This window comes from Prosopis cineraria, unplaced genomic scaffold, assembly GCF_029017545.1.
Source record: "Prosopis cineraria cultivar Desert tree isolate PC_DT_omini unplaced genomic scaffold, ASM2901754v1 PC11, whole genome shotgun sequence".
In the NCBI taxonomy this organism is placed as follows: Eukaryota; Viridiplantae; Streptophyta; class Magnoliopsida; order Fabales; family Fabaceae; genus Prosopis; species Prosopis cineraria.
This window is the reverse complement of record NW_026555342.1, coordinates 13,610,309-13,627,810: the sequence shown is the minus strand read 5'-3', so window position 1 is coordinate 13,627,810 and position 17,502 is coordinate 13,610,309. Positions and strand designations below refer to the sequence as shown.

The 17,502-nt window shown below is 30.5% G+C and overlaps 2 protein-coding genes across 2 annotated transcripts; one reads left to right on the top strand and one right to left on the bottom strand.

The window, feature by feature from the left end:
* Window positions 1–1,329: 1,329 nt before the first annotated feature.
* On the top strand, window positions 1,330–3,307 carry LOC129286132 (uncharacterized). Its single transcript, XM_054922151.1, has 2 exons — window positions 1,330–1,753; window positions 3,255–3,307. Exons 1-2 carry the CDS (start codon window positions 1,330–1,332, stop codon window positions 3,305–3,307), a joined length of 477 nt encoding a protein of 158 aa, XP_054778126.1.
* A 310-nt stretch (window positions 3,308–3,617) lies between these two features.
* Window positions 3,618–7,152, bottom strand: LOC129286900 (F-box/kelch-repeat protein At1g30090-like). Its single transcript, XM_054922994.1, has 2 exons — window positions 5,228–7,152; window positions 3,618–3,955 (listed from the first exon to the last, which is right to left on the bottom strand). The coding sequence occupies exons 1-2, from the start codon at window positions 6,428–6,430 to the stop codon at window positions 3,902–3,904; spliced, it is 1,257 nt and encodes a 418-aa protein (XP_054778969.1). The 5' UTR covers window positions 6,431–7,152; the 3' UTR covers window positions 3,618–3,901.
* Window positions 7,153–17,502: the final 10,350 nt, after the last annotated feature.

Below are 17,502 nucleotides of genomic sequence, written 5' to 3'. Positions count from 1 at the left end.
TGATATATTAGCCTGCTCCAGTAAGAATTTATGTTCAATGAACGCTTCCAATACATAGTAGATCGTGTCATAAACAAACTTGCTGGATAGAAGGCTAATTGCCAGGCGGAGTGACCCTTGCAAAATCGGTCCTTAGTGCAATACTTTTTAACCCTATGCAAGTTGCAAGGTGCCGATTTCTATTTGGAAAGTAGAGAAAATCCAGAGAAATTTCATATGGGGGGAAGACTACCCTTCCAACGGCATTTGGAGGTCTGGGCCTCAGACGGCTAACTTCTGTGAATGATGCATGCGGTGTCAAATTGGCTTGGAAATTACTTTCAGGTGTGTCTGGACTATGGCCAGATATTCTTGAACAAAAATATATGCTTCCAAGCCATGAGACTCTTTCATGCGAAGCTCAGAGACTCTCAATTATGGCAATTTATCTGTTAGCATGATGATATCATCAAAGAAGCGACTAAATGGCAAATTAGGAATGGACAAAGCGTTTCCTTCTTTAACGGTTACTGGCTTATCCCTAGAACAAAGCTCAAAGACTTATGCATCAGACCCTTATCCCCAAGTGAGGAACAAATTCGAGTGGCTGACTGGACTGCCTTTGGATCATGGGATTTCTTCTCACTCGCTTCTATCCTTCCTAGCGATGTCATTCTCAAGCTAATTGTTGTGCTTCCTCCCTCACAAAATGCCGGAGAAGATGTCATGACACGGGGTGCTACTTCAAATGGTATCTTTTCCTTCAAGATTGCTTACTTTTTATTGGAAAATAATACCCCTAACCTCTATTGCCAAACTTTCAATTTCATCTGGAAATGGAGAGCATTTGAAAGGATTCGTCGTTTTATCTTGATTGTCTTTCATAATAGACTTCCCACGAATGTATGGCGCAGCCCTTGGTCTCAAATATCCCCTCTATGCGAATGGTGCAATGCTGCAAATGAAGATAATTCTGCACATTCTACAGGACTGTGATTGTGCTCAAAATTTCTGAGCACGAGTCGTTCACGTCAAGAAGCTGGCTGCCTTCTCTTCATATCCTTTAAAGGACTTGGTCACCTTTAATTTGAAATTAGATACGGGCATCATTTCAATTTCTAACTGCGACTTATTTTGGGGAATATCCATATGGCACCTATGGAAATGGAGAAATCTTCGCAGTTTTGACCTGACCTCACAGAAGCCTACAAACCCGACAGCTTATTTGTTGAAAGTGTGGAAACCTTTTACTCTAGATTATGATCCAAATCAAGAGTTCCTTGCTGCAATCGTTGAATACCACTGTACTTTGGTCCCCTCCCCCTCACGGCTGGATCAAAATTTACGTTGATGGTGTCGTGTCTCAACATGATATCAATGCTGGATGTGGCGGTGTACTTGGAGACCCTTCAGGTGAATGGATTGCTGGTTTCTCAAGCCACTTGGGTCAAACTTTCAGTTCTGGAAGCTGAAGCATGGGCAGTTTTACAGGCACTACAACATGCTTGGGACATGGGTTTTAAGAGCATAATTCTCGAATCTGACTGCAAAGACATTGTTGATATTCTCCACCATCAACCTGACGAGTATTCTCCCCATAGCCTTGTTATCTTGAAGATAGCCAAGCTTTTGTCTCTACCCTGGAGTGTGAACATCATACATATTTCCAGGAACCAAAATATGGCTGTTGACAGATTACCAAAAGAGGCTCTTAATGTCTCTTCCTTTTTTCATTGTGTTTCTCCCTTTCTGAGGACTTTAATGGATACTGATTGTATGGGATCCCAATCCCGCTCCTTTCCTTGGTTGATTAATATACTTGGGGCTTTGCCCTCTTTTCTACCAAAAAAAATTCCATTTGATGAAGTTCATCCAACTCAATTTTTTTTTAATATGTAAAATTTCACTTAATTTTTGCATGGATATATTCCATCCAGACAGAATTATAAGACAGCTTCAAAATCCCATTTGATCCTAAAATATAGAATAAAGACGTAGTGTTTAATTTTTTTTCAATATTTCTTCTCTTTAATTTTGTCAAATTATAATTCATTCTAAACACTTTATTGTAGTCATTAATTTTAATAAATTGTAAAATTCAAAAATCAAATATTTCTTACAAGTTTAAAGATATTAATTATTTCTTCTGATCCTATTTATAAGTCATTTATATCATATTTATTGGAATCAATGAAAACATTAAATTTTATTGATTTTGTCTAAAAATTCAAAAAGTTTTTAACTTTATTCCTACTAAATATACTTACTTTAAAATAAAATACTTTAACATTTAATAAGTTTCATAATATTTAATAGAAACAAAATAATAAAGATGAATATAACAATCATTGAAGTGCTTTATAAATGAGACAAATGCAAACACTGTGAAGTTAATTAGAGGAGTATTGTTTTTTAAGAAATGTGAAGTTAATTAACTTTGTCTTTTAATTCTGATTAAAAGGAGTATGAGAATATTTTATACACAATGGGCAATATTTAGGTACGTTTTCCCCCATATATAAACAGTTGCTATTTTATATTGACTTTTTTACAATCTAATTTAAAGACCTTTGATTATTCTTCAGTCACATCACATTGAGCGAATCAATTTTAATGCGGTGAAAGAGTTGACTTCTTTCTTAACTTTTTCCTGTTCCATTCAACCGAAAGTTACAAGCCAATCATGTTTCTTTGTGATGATAATCCTGTTATGTTTCTCACAATGACCAAAGGATCGCATCATTTCGAGAAATAAAGAAACAGAAAATTGGTTGCTCAACTTCATTTGGTAGAGTCGCACTCACTCACTTAGGGTGCGTTTGTTTTATTATCAATTGTATAATTGTGTTTATGTATGTTCACACACACCTACACCCACACTTTTAGTATTTGATCGAGTTTATGTTTTTTATTCCATGAACACTGGCCACCAGATTCTTTTTTCTTTTCTCCTTTTACTTTACTAAACTTTAATTTGTAATTTTCTTTTTATCATATTAATATATTCATTTGCCCTTTATTAAAAAAAAAAAACACACTCCCATCTCTTCATCAGGAAGCAGTGGTTGATGAAAGTTTTCATCATGTGAATCCAACCATTTATAATCATTATTAATATGTGAATGCAATGCTTTTTAGTCAAAAAAAAAATAAATAAATAAAACACACACACACACAGCGCGCGCATACTCCCACTCATGCACACATGTAAAACAAATGCAGCCACCACATGTGTGAGATGGATAGTATATCATTTATGGATTCCCATTGTCTAGGCATCCTCACTGAGGGTGCGGTTCAGTCCCCACAGAGTGCAAGTTGTGAGTAAGTGGAAATGTAAATGAATAAGATATTTAATATAAGGTCACGAAAAAACCATATAAAAAAATAAATTAGGTGATGTTAAAATTCAAAAAGTTTTTACACCTTGGTGGTATAACTTAAAAAAAAATTGTGATTTTAAGATTGTTGTTGGTAACAAGGTTAGCTAGTCAATCAGTGTAGTTGTTTGCCTTTTTGAATACACAGCCAAAAATAATCGTCTAATCTTTCACAATAAAATTCATGATATTGTTAAGAATTTCAAGAAGAGGATGATGATTAGAAAGTTGTGTTGGATGAGCATTAAAACTTCAAAAAAACCAGAATAGATTTTGACATTAACAAACTTGCTACTTCAAGAAAGATTAAGACCTTTTAAAATGTTTAAAAGTTATGTGACAATATTGGAGAAATAACCAAGATGTCTAAAGAAACCTCTAATTCAATTTCCTAATCATCACAAATGATGCAGCCACAAGCAGCGGCAGCATTTCACCACTTGTATATCACCACCGTTAGATGGTTTTTCCATTTGATGTTGGTGAAAGAGAAATGGATTCCAAGTGTCTAGAGACTTGAAGAGTACGAAAACCTTTCCACTTCACAGAGCACGTACTTGAAAAACAGTCAGACCACAAGCTTGATGTCTCTGACCCTGATCAAACACAGCATACAACTTTGAATTATATTCAGACACTGCATATTTCAATTTGTATTGTCTCGTGCCAGAGGATACATTTTAACCATTAAACATGCTCGAAGTTTGTCAACAGCTATATGCACTTAATTTTTTACCCTAGCTACGTAGCTGCTTATAGAAGCAAATATTGTTTCAAAGTGAAGCGTTTCTTTATAGCACCAAGTTTCATAACATGAAAAATTTCATATTCTTCGGCTTCTCGTCATGGTGGCTCAATCAACATCACTAGTTTGATTCAGACATCAGGCAATATTCACACAAGTCAATCAATGTTACTAGCAAAAGCAGACATGAATGGCAAGTTATGTGGATAAAGAATAAGCAATTTATCAGTAATTTTCTTCCTTTTAAAATATTGGAGTAAAAGACATTGACTGCATATTTATAATAAAAAATATAATCCAACTTTCTACTGCTACATTTGGCAGGAGCTAATGCCCAAAGAATATTTATCAGCACTTAATTATCCGCCATAGCTTCACTAGGTGCTCTCTTAGTCTTCAGGTCTATCCATCAAGAGCAACAAGTAAATTGCATATATCAACACTCTTCAGACAGTAGCTTAAATTATATATTTTGTTGTCCAAATTGAGGCTCCGGTCAATGGTCCAACTGTTTGGTTCGGTTCTTCAAACAGTGTTTCACATGCCCATTCCCCCCATGCAGCACAATCAAGCTCTACATTTTCAGACAGATGCTCACCTGCCTAACTATTAAATGGTATAGTTGCTCAAGGTACAGCCAACTTCATTGGCCCCCCAAAAACAACCCATAATTCGGATAGCCGCCAAGTTATCCCATCCATCAAGGTGATTAATTTCTGGAGTGCCATGGATCATAGAAAAATATAATCTGATGTTTCCGAAAGTCTAGGCCACCTTAGACTATATATTCTTGATGGCAACTAGGACAAAGAGCCACTGGCCACATACAAATCACTATGATCATGTATGATCATGCTAACAGTCAACAAGATTCAAGAAGAAGAAGAAGAAGAAGAAGAAGAAGAAGAAGAAGAAGAAGAAGACAGTTAGGACTTAAGATTTGAATAAGTAACACTGTCAAATAAATTAAAAGATATTACCATTAATACATTTCAATAACTAATAAGAACATTTCTTCACACAGCCGCTATTAGTTTTACGCCTTTGGTAAATATATCTAATTACATTTTATTCAACAACATTGACAACATTCCTGAACACTGTAAGACTACGCAAACAGGACCTGAGAGCTTGAAGGAGTCAGATCAGAGAAACTGTCTGGTGCATCAATCACATGCCATCGAACACCAAAGCTCCATTTTTTGGTACAATTCTTCTTTGGGTTCAGTCTAAGGATTTGACCAACTGCAACATGAAGATTCCGGCCCACAACATAAATATGGCAATCACAAGCATTCACAGCAAAAGGTTTACATATTTGTTCAGGCAACGGGGGGCCTTCTATGGCTTCCCAAGAATCAGATTCTGTGTCATAAACCTTAACTTTCATTCTTTCAAGCTCTGAGACAACAAATAAGTGCCCGTAAACCACAACACTTGAACCCGTCCACCCTTCTCTAAGTCCAACAGCCATATTCTCCCAGTTATTTGTTCTTGGATCATAGACCTGACCTCTAGGAGAGACATAAAATGGCCACAACCAGCCTTCTGTCACCAGAAGCTTCCCATTGAGAACTGCAGTATCATAAGATGCCATATTTGTTCCCATGCTGGCAATAGAATGCCAATTCCCGTCGAGAGGGTCCAACACCTCGGCAGAATCAAGCTCAAAAAGGTCTGCACTGTTTCCCCCGGCCACATAAATCATCCCATCAATCACTCCACTGGCAAAAAATGACCTAGCAGTAATCATCCGATTCATCACAGTCCAATGATTTTTCTGCATCTCGTATTTCACTACCGAGTCAAGGGGACAATCAACATCAGAGACCATTCCACCACATACAAAGAGCACGCCTTCTTGGGGAATAGAAATACACCTAAAACCATGAGGACAAACCTTATCCTTACATGGCATTGCAGGGATACAGTGCCAAGAAAAGTGGGTAAGGTCAAGAACCTGCCACTGGATCTTTCCAGTGCACTTATGGTAGGCAAAGACGAAAAGCCAAGGGGCTTTCAGACCCAATTGCTTCCTGTGGGTAAAAAATCTCTCCTTGTTACCAAGAAGCATATGCCATCGCTTGCAGACGGCTCTACAGGTTGCATGACTCTGAACCGGAAGCCGGAGAAGACAATTAAGTGCAACATCATCAGGAAGGCCCGGAATCAAGGGTTCTTGGCTGTGAGAAAACTCTAACTCTGGTGAAGAATTTGAGAAAGAAGGTTGGACCACAGCTAACCTAAATTTTGGGGATAATGTCATTTGAGGATTTCCTAGCTTGTGCACTGGCGCCTGTTGAGATGACAAACGCACACGCTGCATCTTTCTCTCTCAGAAAGATACGCAAACTTTACAGAAACACTACGGTTTACTTTACTATCATGCAATTGCAATTTTTCAGCAGGATTGGGGAGCAAAATTCCAATTCAGCGAAGCGAATATATTCCAAAATTGCTTGAACTGATTCCCTCAAAGATTTATTGCAAATAAAGGAATCCCCAAATCCAGCATACAATAAAGAAAAGTACCAATTCCTCTTCCACAACAATCTAAAGGGTCACCAACCCACAGAAAAATTCCACTTCTCAAACCACCCTACTTTAAACGTGTCTGGTCTTACAGAGAAATTAGGACTCTGCTCTCTTAATCTAAAACCGGAAGCTTAATCACCAAAGATGTTTAACTAGGGAGCTAAAAAGCCTGTACCCCTAGAATTATATTGCAATCCTGGAACTTGTAAAACCCCCCAGAAAACAATATCTCAGAAGAAACAACTCAAAAATCTCATATTCCAAACCTAAAGAAACACGGAAAAATTGATCCAAACAACTCCAGAAAAAAGAAGGGAAAAAAACTTACAGGCAACGAACTGCTAAGTGCTTAGGGCAGGTACCAAAAAATCGAAGTCGGTGACTAAGAGATGAGATTCAGGGTGAATTCGTGCAACTAGAGAAAGTCATTGTTAATTTCTCATTGAAGAAAGATTTGATTATTGTGTGGCCCATCCGACGCCTGTAGCTTCAGATGCATGCGAAACCACGCGCTCTTTGGGTTATTTATTTGAACACGCATTCGTAAATGCGAAGACTGCCCGGTGTTTCACGCGCTACGCGACCTGATCATCAATTTCAATATAAAAACTAATAAGGAAATATACAAATATACATCGCCTGCTTTAAAAATGTAAAATACAAATAAGGATAACTGTCACATTCACCAACCATTTAGCTCGGCCTCATGCAAATCACTCCTCCATTTATATTTATAAATTATTTTTATCAATCTTATTACTCTTTTTATCTTATTTATAAATTACTTTTAATATATTTTATTAATATTAAAAAAAATTTTAAAACTCATTAACTCTATTTTAAAATTTAATAAGTTATTAACCTTATCCCTATTAAATATACATATTTCAATAATATATTTTCTCTCTTCAATATTTAATGGAGGGTAAAAAAATTGTGATAAAAATTTAATAACATGACTTATAAAGAGTACTAAAAAAATTTGTCTTTCTTTGCTTTATAAATAAAACCAGAGGGAGTAATATCAATACAAAAAAGTAAAATAAATAAAAGTATATAGAATTTTAAATATATCCTTATATAATAAACTTAAAAAATGATATCACGTTACATTTTCTCTTTCATAAAAGATAATTTTAAAAATATCTTTTAAATATTATTTAAAAAGTCGTACTATAATTTGTAAATAGCATCAAATGAACTTTTTAAGATGTGTTTTGTAAATAAGACTGGAATGTGTAAATATTCTATAAGCACAATTTGCAAATTTTAAATACTATTCCTGAATTCTAAATCTGACAACTTGTTCTTTATATTATCATAGGCATATGTGCATGAAAACATTTATGTCGTGTTTGGCATAATAAAAATATTTGTAGAGAATAGAAATTATAATAGAAAAGGAAAATGATTTTCCATTGTTTAATGCAAATATAAGCAGCTCACTTTAATATAAATAAAAAAAAGTAAGGATTATATTATTCCTAAAATTCTAAGTCACAGATATGGTTTATTTCAAAGTTCATATAAAAGTACAATAGTTAGTTTAAAATTTTAATATTTCTTTTGTGATCAGCAATGTTAATTAATTGAAGATCTTGAATTATTGAAATAATAGGAAAAGATCATGGTCTTTTTTATAATTAAAAAGTAAAAATTATTAAAATAACTAATAAAATGTGACTCATGAATTTATGTAAAGTAAATTGTGAATTAATGAAAAATCAATTGTAAATGGATAGGAAAAATTATTAGGTAGACTAGGTGCACCACATTATTTGTGATCTGTTCAATTAAAATACCCTAAATCATCTAAATAAAATCTTATATGATATTATTTTAATTAATTTCATTCTTATAATATAATGTATATTTAATTTCTTACATTTTCTCTTCATACTATCACTAATATAAGAATTAATTTATACTTAATACTATTTGAATGTTATGGTTTTATTGGATATACCATAAATAACATAGTGCACCCGATCTCAATGAATAGATAATTTTATGAATTTATATATTGTTACTTATGAATTTAATGATAGTCATTTTTGAATTTTGAGGTCATTAGTGAATTTATGAAAAATCAATTGTGAATGAATAGATATTTAGATAAATTTATATATCACTTGTGATTTAAGAACAATTAGTTGTGAATTTAATTAAGCAATATCACTTTTGAATATATGGAATGTCAGTTATAAATGAATATGAATAGTCTTAATTGTACATCAATGATTTAGGGATCCTCTCATACTCCCTCCAGTTTCATTCATTCGTAGGACACATTCTACAAGTAATATTTGGTTCAAAATATATGATACTTTATAATAATTAAACTATTTTTTAATTTTATCCTTTCTTGATTAGTGTGAAAGTATTTAATGTGATTGCATTATTGAAGTCACGAGTAAAAATGAAAGAACTACATATCATTTTTTATTATATTAAAAAAATTTAAATTTTTTTAAAATGCATGAAACTATTAAAAATGTCTTACAATAAAGATTGGAGGAAGTATTTTTGAATATCCATTTACAATAGACTTTTCATAAATTCTTCAGTAACTTTCCAAAAATTTAGAAGTGATTATCTTGAAATTTACAAATGACAATGTATACATTCATAAAAGTATCTATTCAATTACAATTTATTTTTCATATATTTACAAATGAGCTTCCTCAAAATCATGCGTGACTCTATCTTGTAGTTATTTTAATACTTAAAAATATTTTAATTATAATTAAAGACCATGGTCATTCTCTGACATTTCAAATATAATTTGAGATTTTCAATTGTTATTAATATTTTTATAAGATCTATAATTATCATTTTTCCTGTAATCTATAGCCTTCTCAATTACACCAAAAAAATAATCTCGTATATCATTTTTGAAGTACACGGGGTAACCTAAATGCTTGAAGCCAGTAGGATTGAACTCGCAATCATTGACAAGAGTAAACTTCATGCCACCAGATGATTAGGTTATTTGAAACTCTTTTTCTTATATATATATATATATATATATATAATGATAGCGTAGTTTTATAAAATCCTAAAATGTAGAATAAGAGTGTAATTGTGATTAGTGAACTCCAACTAACACTATGACATATTAGGTTGGCTTGTCCCTTTTAGTGAAAGCAATATTTAATGGGAATCTCATTTGCTTGATTTTACAAAGCAGATGTGGTCACTTTCATGCTAGGTTTTGAAATTTACAATTTTTCTAGAGGCTTTTTTAAAAGAGTTTATTATTGCCTAAGTCCTCAAAAAACATTATCCCTAAAATCAGATCCAAAAAACATGGGCCTTAAAAACTCTTTAAATGATATATTATCTTAAATTGATTGGTGACAAATAAGGTTTCTTCAAAATATTGAATAGAAAGAGTTGTTGCTAGAAAAGTTTTATACACATATATGATCTAAAACTGCTCAATTTAGATTATTCAGTATTTAATGTAACTTTAAAAAAATAGTTGGCATGTTTTAAAATAATTTCTCAACCTAATCTTTTATGTATTTTTTTTCAATGGGTTAATGAGTAAAATGGATCATAAAGCATTGTGCAAAAAATGCCTTGAACCCTGAACTTTTAAAATATATAAAATGATCCCTGAACTTTTAAATTCATAAAATTTTAAATCCACCATTATCTTTTTGTTAATGCTGTTTCTATTCACTATATTGTTCATGTGTCAATCTCTTGTTGATGTGTCATTTGTTAATTAGCGCCATGAACCCTAAACTATTGCACAAGTATTGTCTTGGGCCTTGAACTTTCAAATTTCAAGAAAATTACTTCTACCGTTTATATATAGAATGTTAACTACTCATTCTATTTAAAAATGTAAGGTATTTTTGAAAGAGTTAGATATTAAAAAATGTAAGACATTTTTAGTATTTCAAGATGTAATCATTTCTTTTTTTTCAAAAGTGCTCCTATTGATAGTGACTTTATATTTATTATAGGGTGTTTAATAGGGATAAATATGAAAAGATAGGATTGGTTTTAAAGTAGGTAGCTATTTTATTAGATGTGAGATTCGATTAAAAATGTCTTACATTTTTTAACAAAAGGAATATTATGTAGATCAAATTAGTCTCAATATAGTCCACCGTGGTGAATACATCATTGGCCGTAGTGAATGGCCTATAATTTTGTAAAATAATTTTTTTGCCCTTTTTTGCAATGTTTTTCAAACAATTTGTATCTCGTGCTTTCGTATACTCTATAACTTGATTTAATCTTATTTTGAATAATGTTTATTTATTTAATAGTAAAAATTTGGGATCCCGTTTGAAAATAAGCTTAAATATTAGAGGAATTTAATTAACTGATTAATTTGAGTTTTAAATTCAATGATAAAATTATCGACTTTCACATCTATTATTTATAAAATCCTCTGATATTTAAGCTTCTTTTGAAATGGGATCTCAAGTTTTCACCATTAAGTAAATAAACATTATTTAAAATACGATTAAATTAGAGTTATAAAGTATACGGAAATATGAGATACCTATCATTTGGATAATGTTGCGAAAAATGAGCAAAAAATATTATTTCACAAAATTATTAATTGTTCGTTGCGGCCAACAATGCTTTCACTATGGTAAACCATGTTGAGATTAATTTAGTCTACATGATACTCAACGTTTTATACTTAAACAATAGGAGTAATTTGCTCAAAATTTAAAAGTTTAAGGTTCAAGACACTACTCACGTAATAGTTTAAGGCTTGTGATATTAATTAACAAATGACACATGATCAAAGGGTTGTTATGTTAGCATTTGACTAGGCTTCACGGTGAACATTACGATAAACAATAATGACATTAACAAAAGGATAATGGTAGGGTTTAAAACGTTATAAATTTAAAAGTTTAGAATTCATTTTTTACATTTTAAAAGTTCAGAGTTTAGGACACTTTTCGCATAATACTCTAGGATCTATTTTGCTCATCAACTTTTTTCAATTGAAATGGTCTTTTTGTAAAATTTTGGAAGCTCTTTTTGGAAAACTATTTTTTAATCACATGACTGTAGATGAAAATAGACTAAAATGGAAAGTATTCTCTTTGAATAATTAATTTAACGTGAAAATAATCATTTTAGAATTAAATTATTAATACACAAAAGACAAAACAATTATCTGTATTATTCTTGGAAAGTTCTTAACCTTGCCAGCAAACTCACGGAGTTGTGTACAATTCAACCATAATGCTCCGAATTGAAGCTTCTCATGTGTCTTATCCAGCATGATTAATTTTCGTTATATCTTTTTTTTTCATTTTAAATAAGATCACCTATGAATCACATATACTACCAAAAAAAAAACAAAAGCATGCTCGATCGTATTTAATATGTACTCCCTTAATTCATAGATGTCACACATTTTTTAAAGAGTTGAATGTTAAAAAAATAAAAAATATTTTTAGTATTTGAAGATATAATTAATATATTTTTTTCAAAATTTTTCATAATAAATAAAATATTTTATATTTATCTTAAAGTGAAATAACCATCTAAATTAAATAAGGATAAATATAAAAAAATGATATTAGTTTAAAGATAAATAATTATTTTATTAAAATAAAATTTAATTAAAAATGCCTTGTGCTTTTAACGATAGAGTATATGTTATGATACATGTACTATATTTCTTGATATGTATAATATCTTCTAATATTTGTATTATTACACTTTTTTTTTCAAAATATTTGTACATGACATAAATACTTTAAAAATATAATATTTTTATTGGTTGTTATAAATATGTCTAGATTACCATAAAAATACTTTTTTTTACCAGACCTTAAAAATACTTGTTTAAAACATAAGATCACATATTATATATATTCAGGTGCCTGTATCTTAAAATTTTAAAATTATCATATTCATAATATTGTAACTGGCACACGTACCAGCAGCGATACTCTTAATAAGGCTCATGAAAAAATGAATTCATTGTGGGTATACTAGTTTTTTATTTGTGAACATTATTTTTGGCCCTTTTGTCATGATTAACATAGTCGAATGGAACCTTAATAAAACGGAGGGACCAAAAAAAAAAAAAGTTACCATTGAAGGGGATGAGAATGTTTTGTTGGATTGATCAAATTTTGAATGTTAATTTCTTTTTCATTATAATAAAATTTTTGAATACTTGTTTTGATTAAATATACTAGCTCACTCGACATGCATTTCCTGATTCTCTAATATCCAACAAATCCTCTAAACCAAATGCTCATCAACTTTTGTCGTTTCTTACTTGCCTATAAGTAGCATCAATTGTTGAAAAATTCATATTATATTTTTTAATACTGGTGTAATTAAATATAATTTAATTAAAGATATTTAACATTTTAAAAAATATTTTGAGTAAAAAATCTTCTTATGAAACTTAAATTTTAGGATAATAATGATAGCCTTTTGAATAACTTTTGGAAGTATAGATTGTAATTATCAATGCAATCAATATCAAAATAAAATATAAAATGTATAGGGTGCATCATAAATCATAAATATTTTCTAAAGATCTTCATGCTAAGCTGGGAGGTAAATATGAACAATCTTTTAGCCATGTAAGTAAATTTTAGATGAAACTAGTCTCTTGATATAATTTGCAAAAAATATTTCGAAACAAATTATGATTTTGATATTGAAAAAATTTAAAACATAAGAAGTAACTTAAGAAAATTAAACTATAAAAATCAAAGTAAAAATAATAACAAACTACTACTTTAATTTAATATTATAAGACAATTTTAATCACATCATCTTTCTTATTGAGTTAATTAATTATTTTTAAAATTATACACTCTTTTTATCACATCCCAAAATTTAGTCATGACTTTCATGAGATATGCACAAAAACTGACATCCTTTAAACCTTAATTGAAGAAATCCTTACTTTTAATTATAAATGCGTTCATAAGATAGGGTACAATTCTTACATTTATAATTTGCATGTTAATAAAAGTAATAAATTTTCTATGGAAATTCAATATAACCTCTCCTAAAATAGGATTTACTAAAATTTTACAATAACAATATCAGCACAACAACAACAAGGAGCTTTGCTCCAATCAACAAACAAACAAACAGTAGTTAACTAAGATCCTAACTATAATATATGTGGAGCATTTAAGACATAATTTACAAAATATAATAAATAAATTCAAAATTTACTAGAGTAGAGATTAACCAATATAATGCTTCAACTTTAACCTACTAATAACATCGATCAATCATAATCTAAAAGTACGAGACTGGTTATACTATCCAAGATTAAAAAACTATTTTTTTAATAAACAATGTCCTAGTTATATAAGTTAAAAGAATCATGAGGAATATCATTGAGTAAACAAGTACCAAATAATAAAGAAAGAATTCAATATAACATAAAATTTTGCTTCAAGATCAATGAATCTCCTGTAACGTTTTTTGTCCATATTAACAATAGCATTATATCCATAGTTATTCATGTTCAATTGGTACAGTGGCAAAAATTAACATTCAAACCAAATCATTAGGCTAAACAAATGGAAAATGTGGTAACATTTACTAATCAAAATCAAATTGAGTTTATGAATAAAATAATTAAACAATTTATATAATAATTTTACTTTTTAGGGATTTATTAGAATATAGAACAAATATGAATATACAACCCACAAGAGTAAATAACCAAACATAGCATAAGATGTGAAAATAAATGTGAATATATAGTCTTTCACAACTAACATTTCAAAATAACAACTGACATTTCATAAACTTTTTCACCTACTAATTTTCATGATTGTTTTTATCGAATAAATGAGTTCTAGAATTTGTAAAAATATTTTCATCATTCTTATAAGTACATGTTATGATTTCAAGAGATAAATCAATTCAATTAACAAAATAACTGAAGTAAGATATATATATATATATATATAAACTAAAAATTGATTAGAATGTTATCTACTTACCTAAAGTTTTTTCAAGTACAACTTACTTTTAGTTTAGTCCTTTAGTGACAACGTTGGTCTTTAAATTCTTAAGTCCTGTTTGATACAGGATATTGAATTTTAAGAAATTGGTAATGGGATTAGGATTGGTAATTGGGAGTAGGAATAAGTTTTAAAATCATATTTGGTATGTGATGGGATTAAAAAAAAACTCAAATCAAACAAAAAAAATTGAGCTAAAAGAACAATTGCCCTTATCTTTTTCCTTCTCTCCCTTCATTTTCCCTTACCAGTCACTTGTCCTCTTCTTCCTCCTTTTCCTCTTTCAATTTCCCTCTTTCAACACTTTTTTCTTGTGCAAGTATGAGCTATATGATCTTAATGCCTCCCCACATGAAATGAAACAATCCATGTGATTATTTTAATGCCTTTAGAACAATATTTGGAACAAGGAAAGCAAATGAGATCCATGGTGAACAATCCATTATTGTACTACCTTTGGAACAATCCATCCATGATTTTAATGCCTCTCATCCCTTGACTTCAATTTTTCAACTGACATCACTAGATCTAGAACAAGAAAAGCAGATTTCAATTTCAATCTTGCCGTCCCTACTCTTTTTCTTACTTTCGTCAAGGTCGATTGTTATTGCAAGTCTTCGTTGTTCGTTGCTTGTTTGTTGTTGCTTTTGTCAAAGTTGTTGCCCGCTAGGGAGGAAGTTTTCGTCGAACTCATCATGGTAAATGTGCAATAAGGTGAAGAGGAAGGGAACAAAGTCAGATATGGTATTTTTTAGGAAGGCATTTTGGTCATGAAAATTTCAATCCTAAAATTACTTTTGCAATACCATGTGTAAAAGGCGTCCTAAATTAGGACTTAATTATCATACTAACTATGGTTAATCAAGAACTAACCCAAGTGGATTGTCCATTACGAGATTAACCTAAATAAATTCTTAACATGTATTTTTCACAAACTATTTAATACAAAGGGATCCAAGTCTTTAAAATATTTTAAGAACTCATATCATTTAATTAAACATATGCGGAAGCATGATAATAACTATTTTTAGTTGCACAAATATTTTAGCCCATTATTATAATACAAACATCAAAACATATTCTCAAGGGCCCAAAATGTCTTTCTATCCAACACAAAACCTATAGTGCAAGTGGATCAAGAATATATTATCCTAATTGGCAATATCATAAACTTAATACACATATCAACATAAAAGGAGAGAGGCCTACAGAAGTGATTATTATCACTTGGCCTAATGCTCCTTTCCTCTGTTCTTCTCAGATGAGCTAGCTCCTATAATATGTTAAAAGAGAAGGATGAGTACAATCACTCAATAACCAAGGTATATCTAAGTTATACAAATGCATGATAATTAATCATGAATGTAAGTAGCTAATAAATTTATCAAGGTGACCATTCAAACAATCACATTAATAACATGTTAATCACATTAACATTTAACTCATGTGAATAATTTCAAGAATAAAGTCAAGTGTAAAATTTGCACAAATAGCCATATATACATTATTTGCATAATTACTGTATGTTCTCATTTCTACAATTATAATTATATTCTCAACATAGCCATCAATCACTTAAATGGCATGATAAGAATAATATGCATGATCGATCTTTTCCTTATATCTCCCCTTATTTCCTCTGACATGAAATCCATGAGCCAACAACCGAAAGGGATCGTCCATATGGTGAGACTACCTAAGGCCTTAATTATATCATGAGGGGCTACCGGGTCAGGGTTACCTTACTTATTTATGAACACGATTTTCTCCAAATCACACACTATGAGGTGTCATACCCAAAACTCCAGGTAGGCCAGTAGGGTCAAGTCCCTTAATAGAAACAATGCTACAATACCTTACAAGGTAAGTAGCGGCTATAACCCCTAGGATTATTGGTTAATAGCCAAGTACCATATGGATTTTGCATAACTGCTAACTTATTCACTAAGGCGAACTCCCGCTATATGATCATGTTCATGAGAAAATGCATTTCAAAAACTCATATATATATTTCAAAATTATCCCACATGCTCATCAACTTTCATCACTGTGCATAATCCACAACTTATAACCAAAAGTGTACATATAATCATTAACCATCAATCTCATTACTCACAAGTCATAGAGTTTCAGCAAAGTCACATGCATTATAAATAACTATTTCAAATTTAGATATATATATATATATATATATATTCTTTTGTTTCACTAACATAATTAATTAATTAACCTACAAATGTATAAAATAGATTTTCTCCGGTTACCTCAACCTTTGAAAGGTCAAAGGTTACCCCTCAAGTTACAACACTTCCAAAACTTTTCAAAACTTGAATGGTGTCAAAAGAAAATTAATCTACAATTGATCATATACCAATGTATCAATAATATTATTAACACAATTTTCACTCATACTCTAACACCTAAGTATGTATTTTATTTTATTTTATATTTATTTTATATATATATATATTTTAAGAATTTAGTCTTAGTCTCTTGAATTTTAAAATTTAATTTCATGTATTTGAACCTATCTACTTGGTTCAATAGTCTCCTTCACAATAATTTCATTCAAATAATTTTCTAATATCAAAATTTCTCTTTTTATTTCAAAAATTCGCACATAAAAATACCCAAAAATTGCAAACTTGATTTCAAGCCTAGAATCATTATTCTATAGCCATAATAATTTATTTCTCATCTCAAATAATCATCTAAATATCAACAAATCAATTTATATTTTTAGATTTAACCAAAAATCTACCCATAGGAATCTAGGGATAAACTCAAATGCCTTAAATTCCAATTTATCAATAAAATAATACTCTAGAATATTTATTACACTACTAACAACCTCAAAACCATA

Bases quoted from the DNA above. Each gene is read 5' to 3' on its own strand.
- LOC129286132 (XM_054922151.1), top strand. From the start codon at position 1,330: ATGGTGTCGTGTCTCAACATGATATCAATGCTGGATGTGGCGGTGTAC. The intron at 1,754-3,254 runs GTATGGGATCCC...CCCATTGTCTAG, and splicing joins GACTTTAATGGATACTGATT to GCATCCTCACTGAGGGTGCG.
- LOC129286900 (XM_054922994.1), bottom strand. From the start codon at position 6,430: ATGCAGCGTGTGCGTTTGTCATCTCAACAGGCGCCAGTGCACAAGCTA. The intron at 3,956-5,227 runs GTCCTGTTTGCG...GTGTTTGATCAG, and splicing joins TGACTCCTTCAAGCTCTCAG to GGTCAGAGACATCAAGCTTG.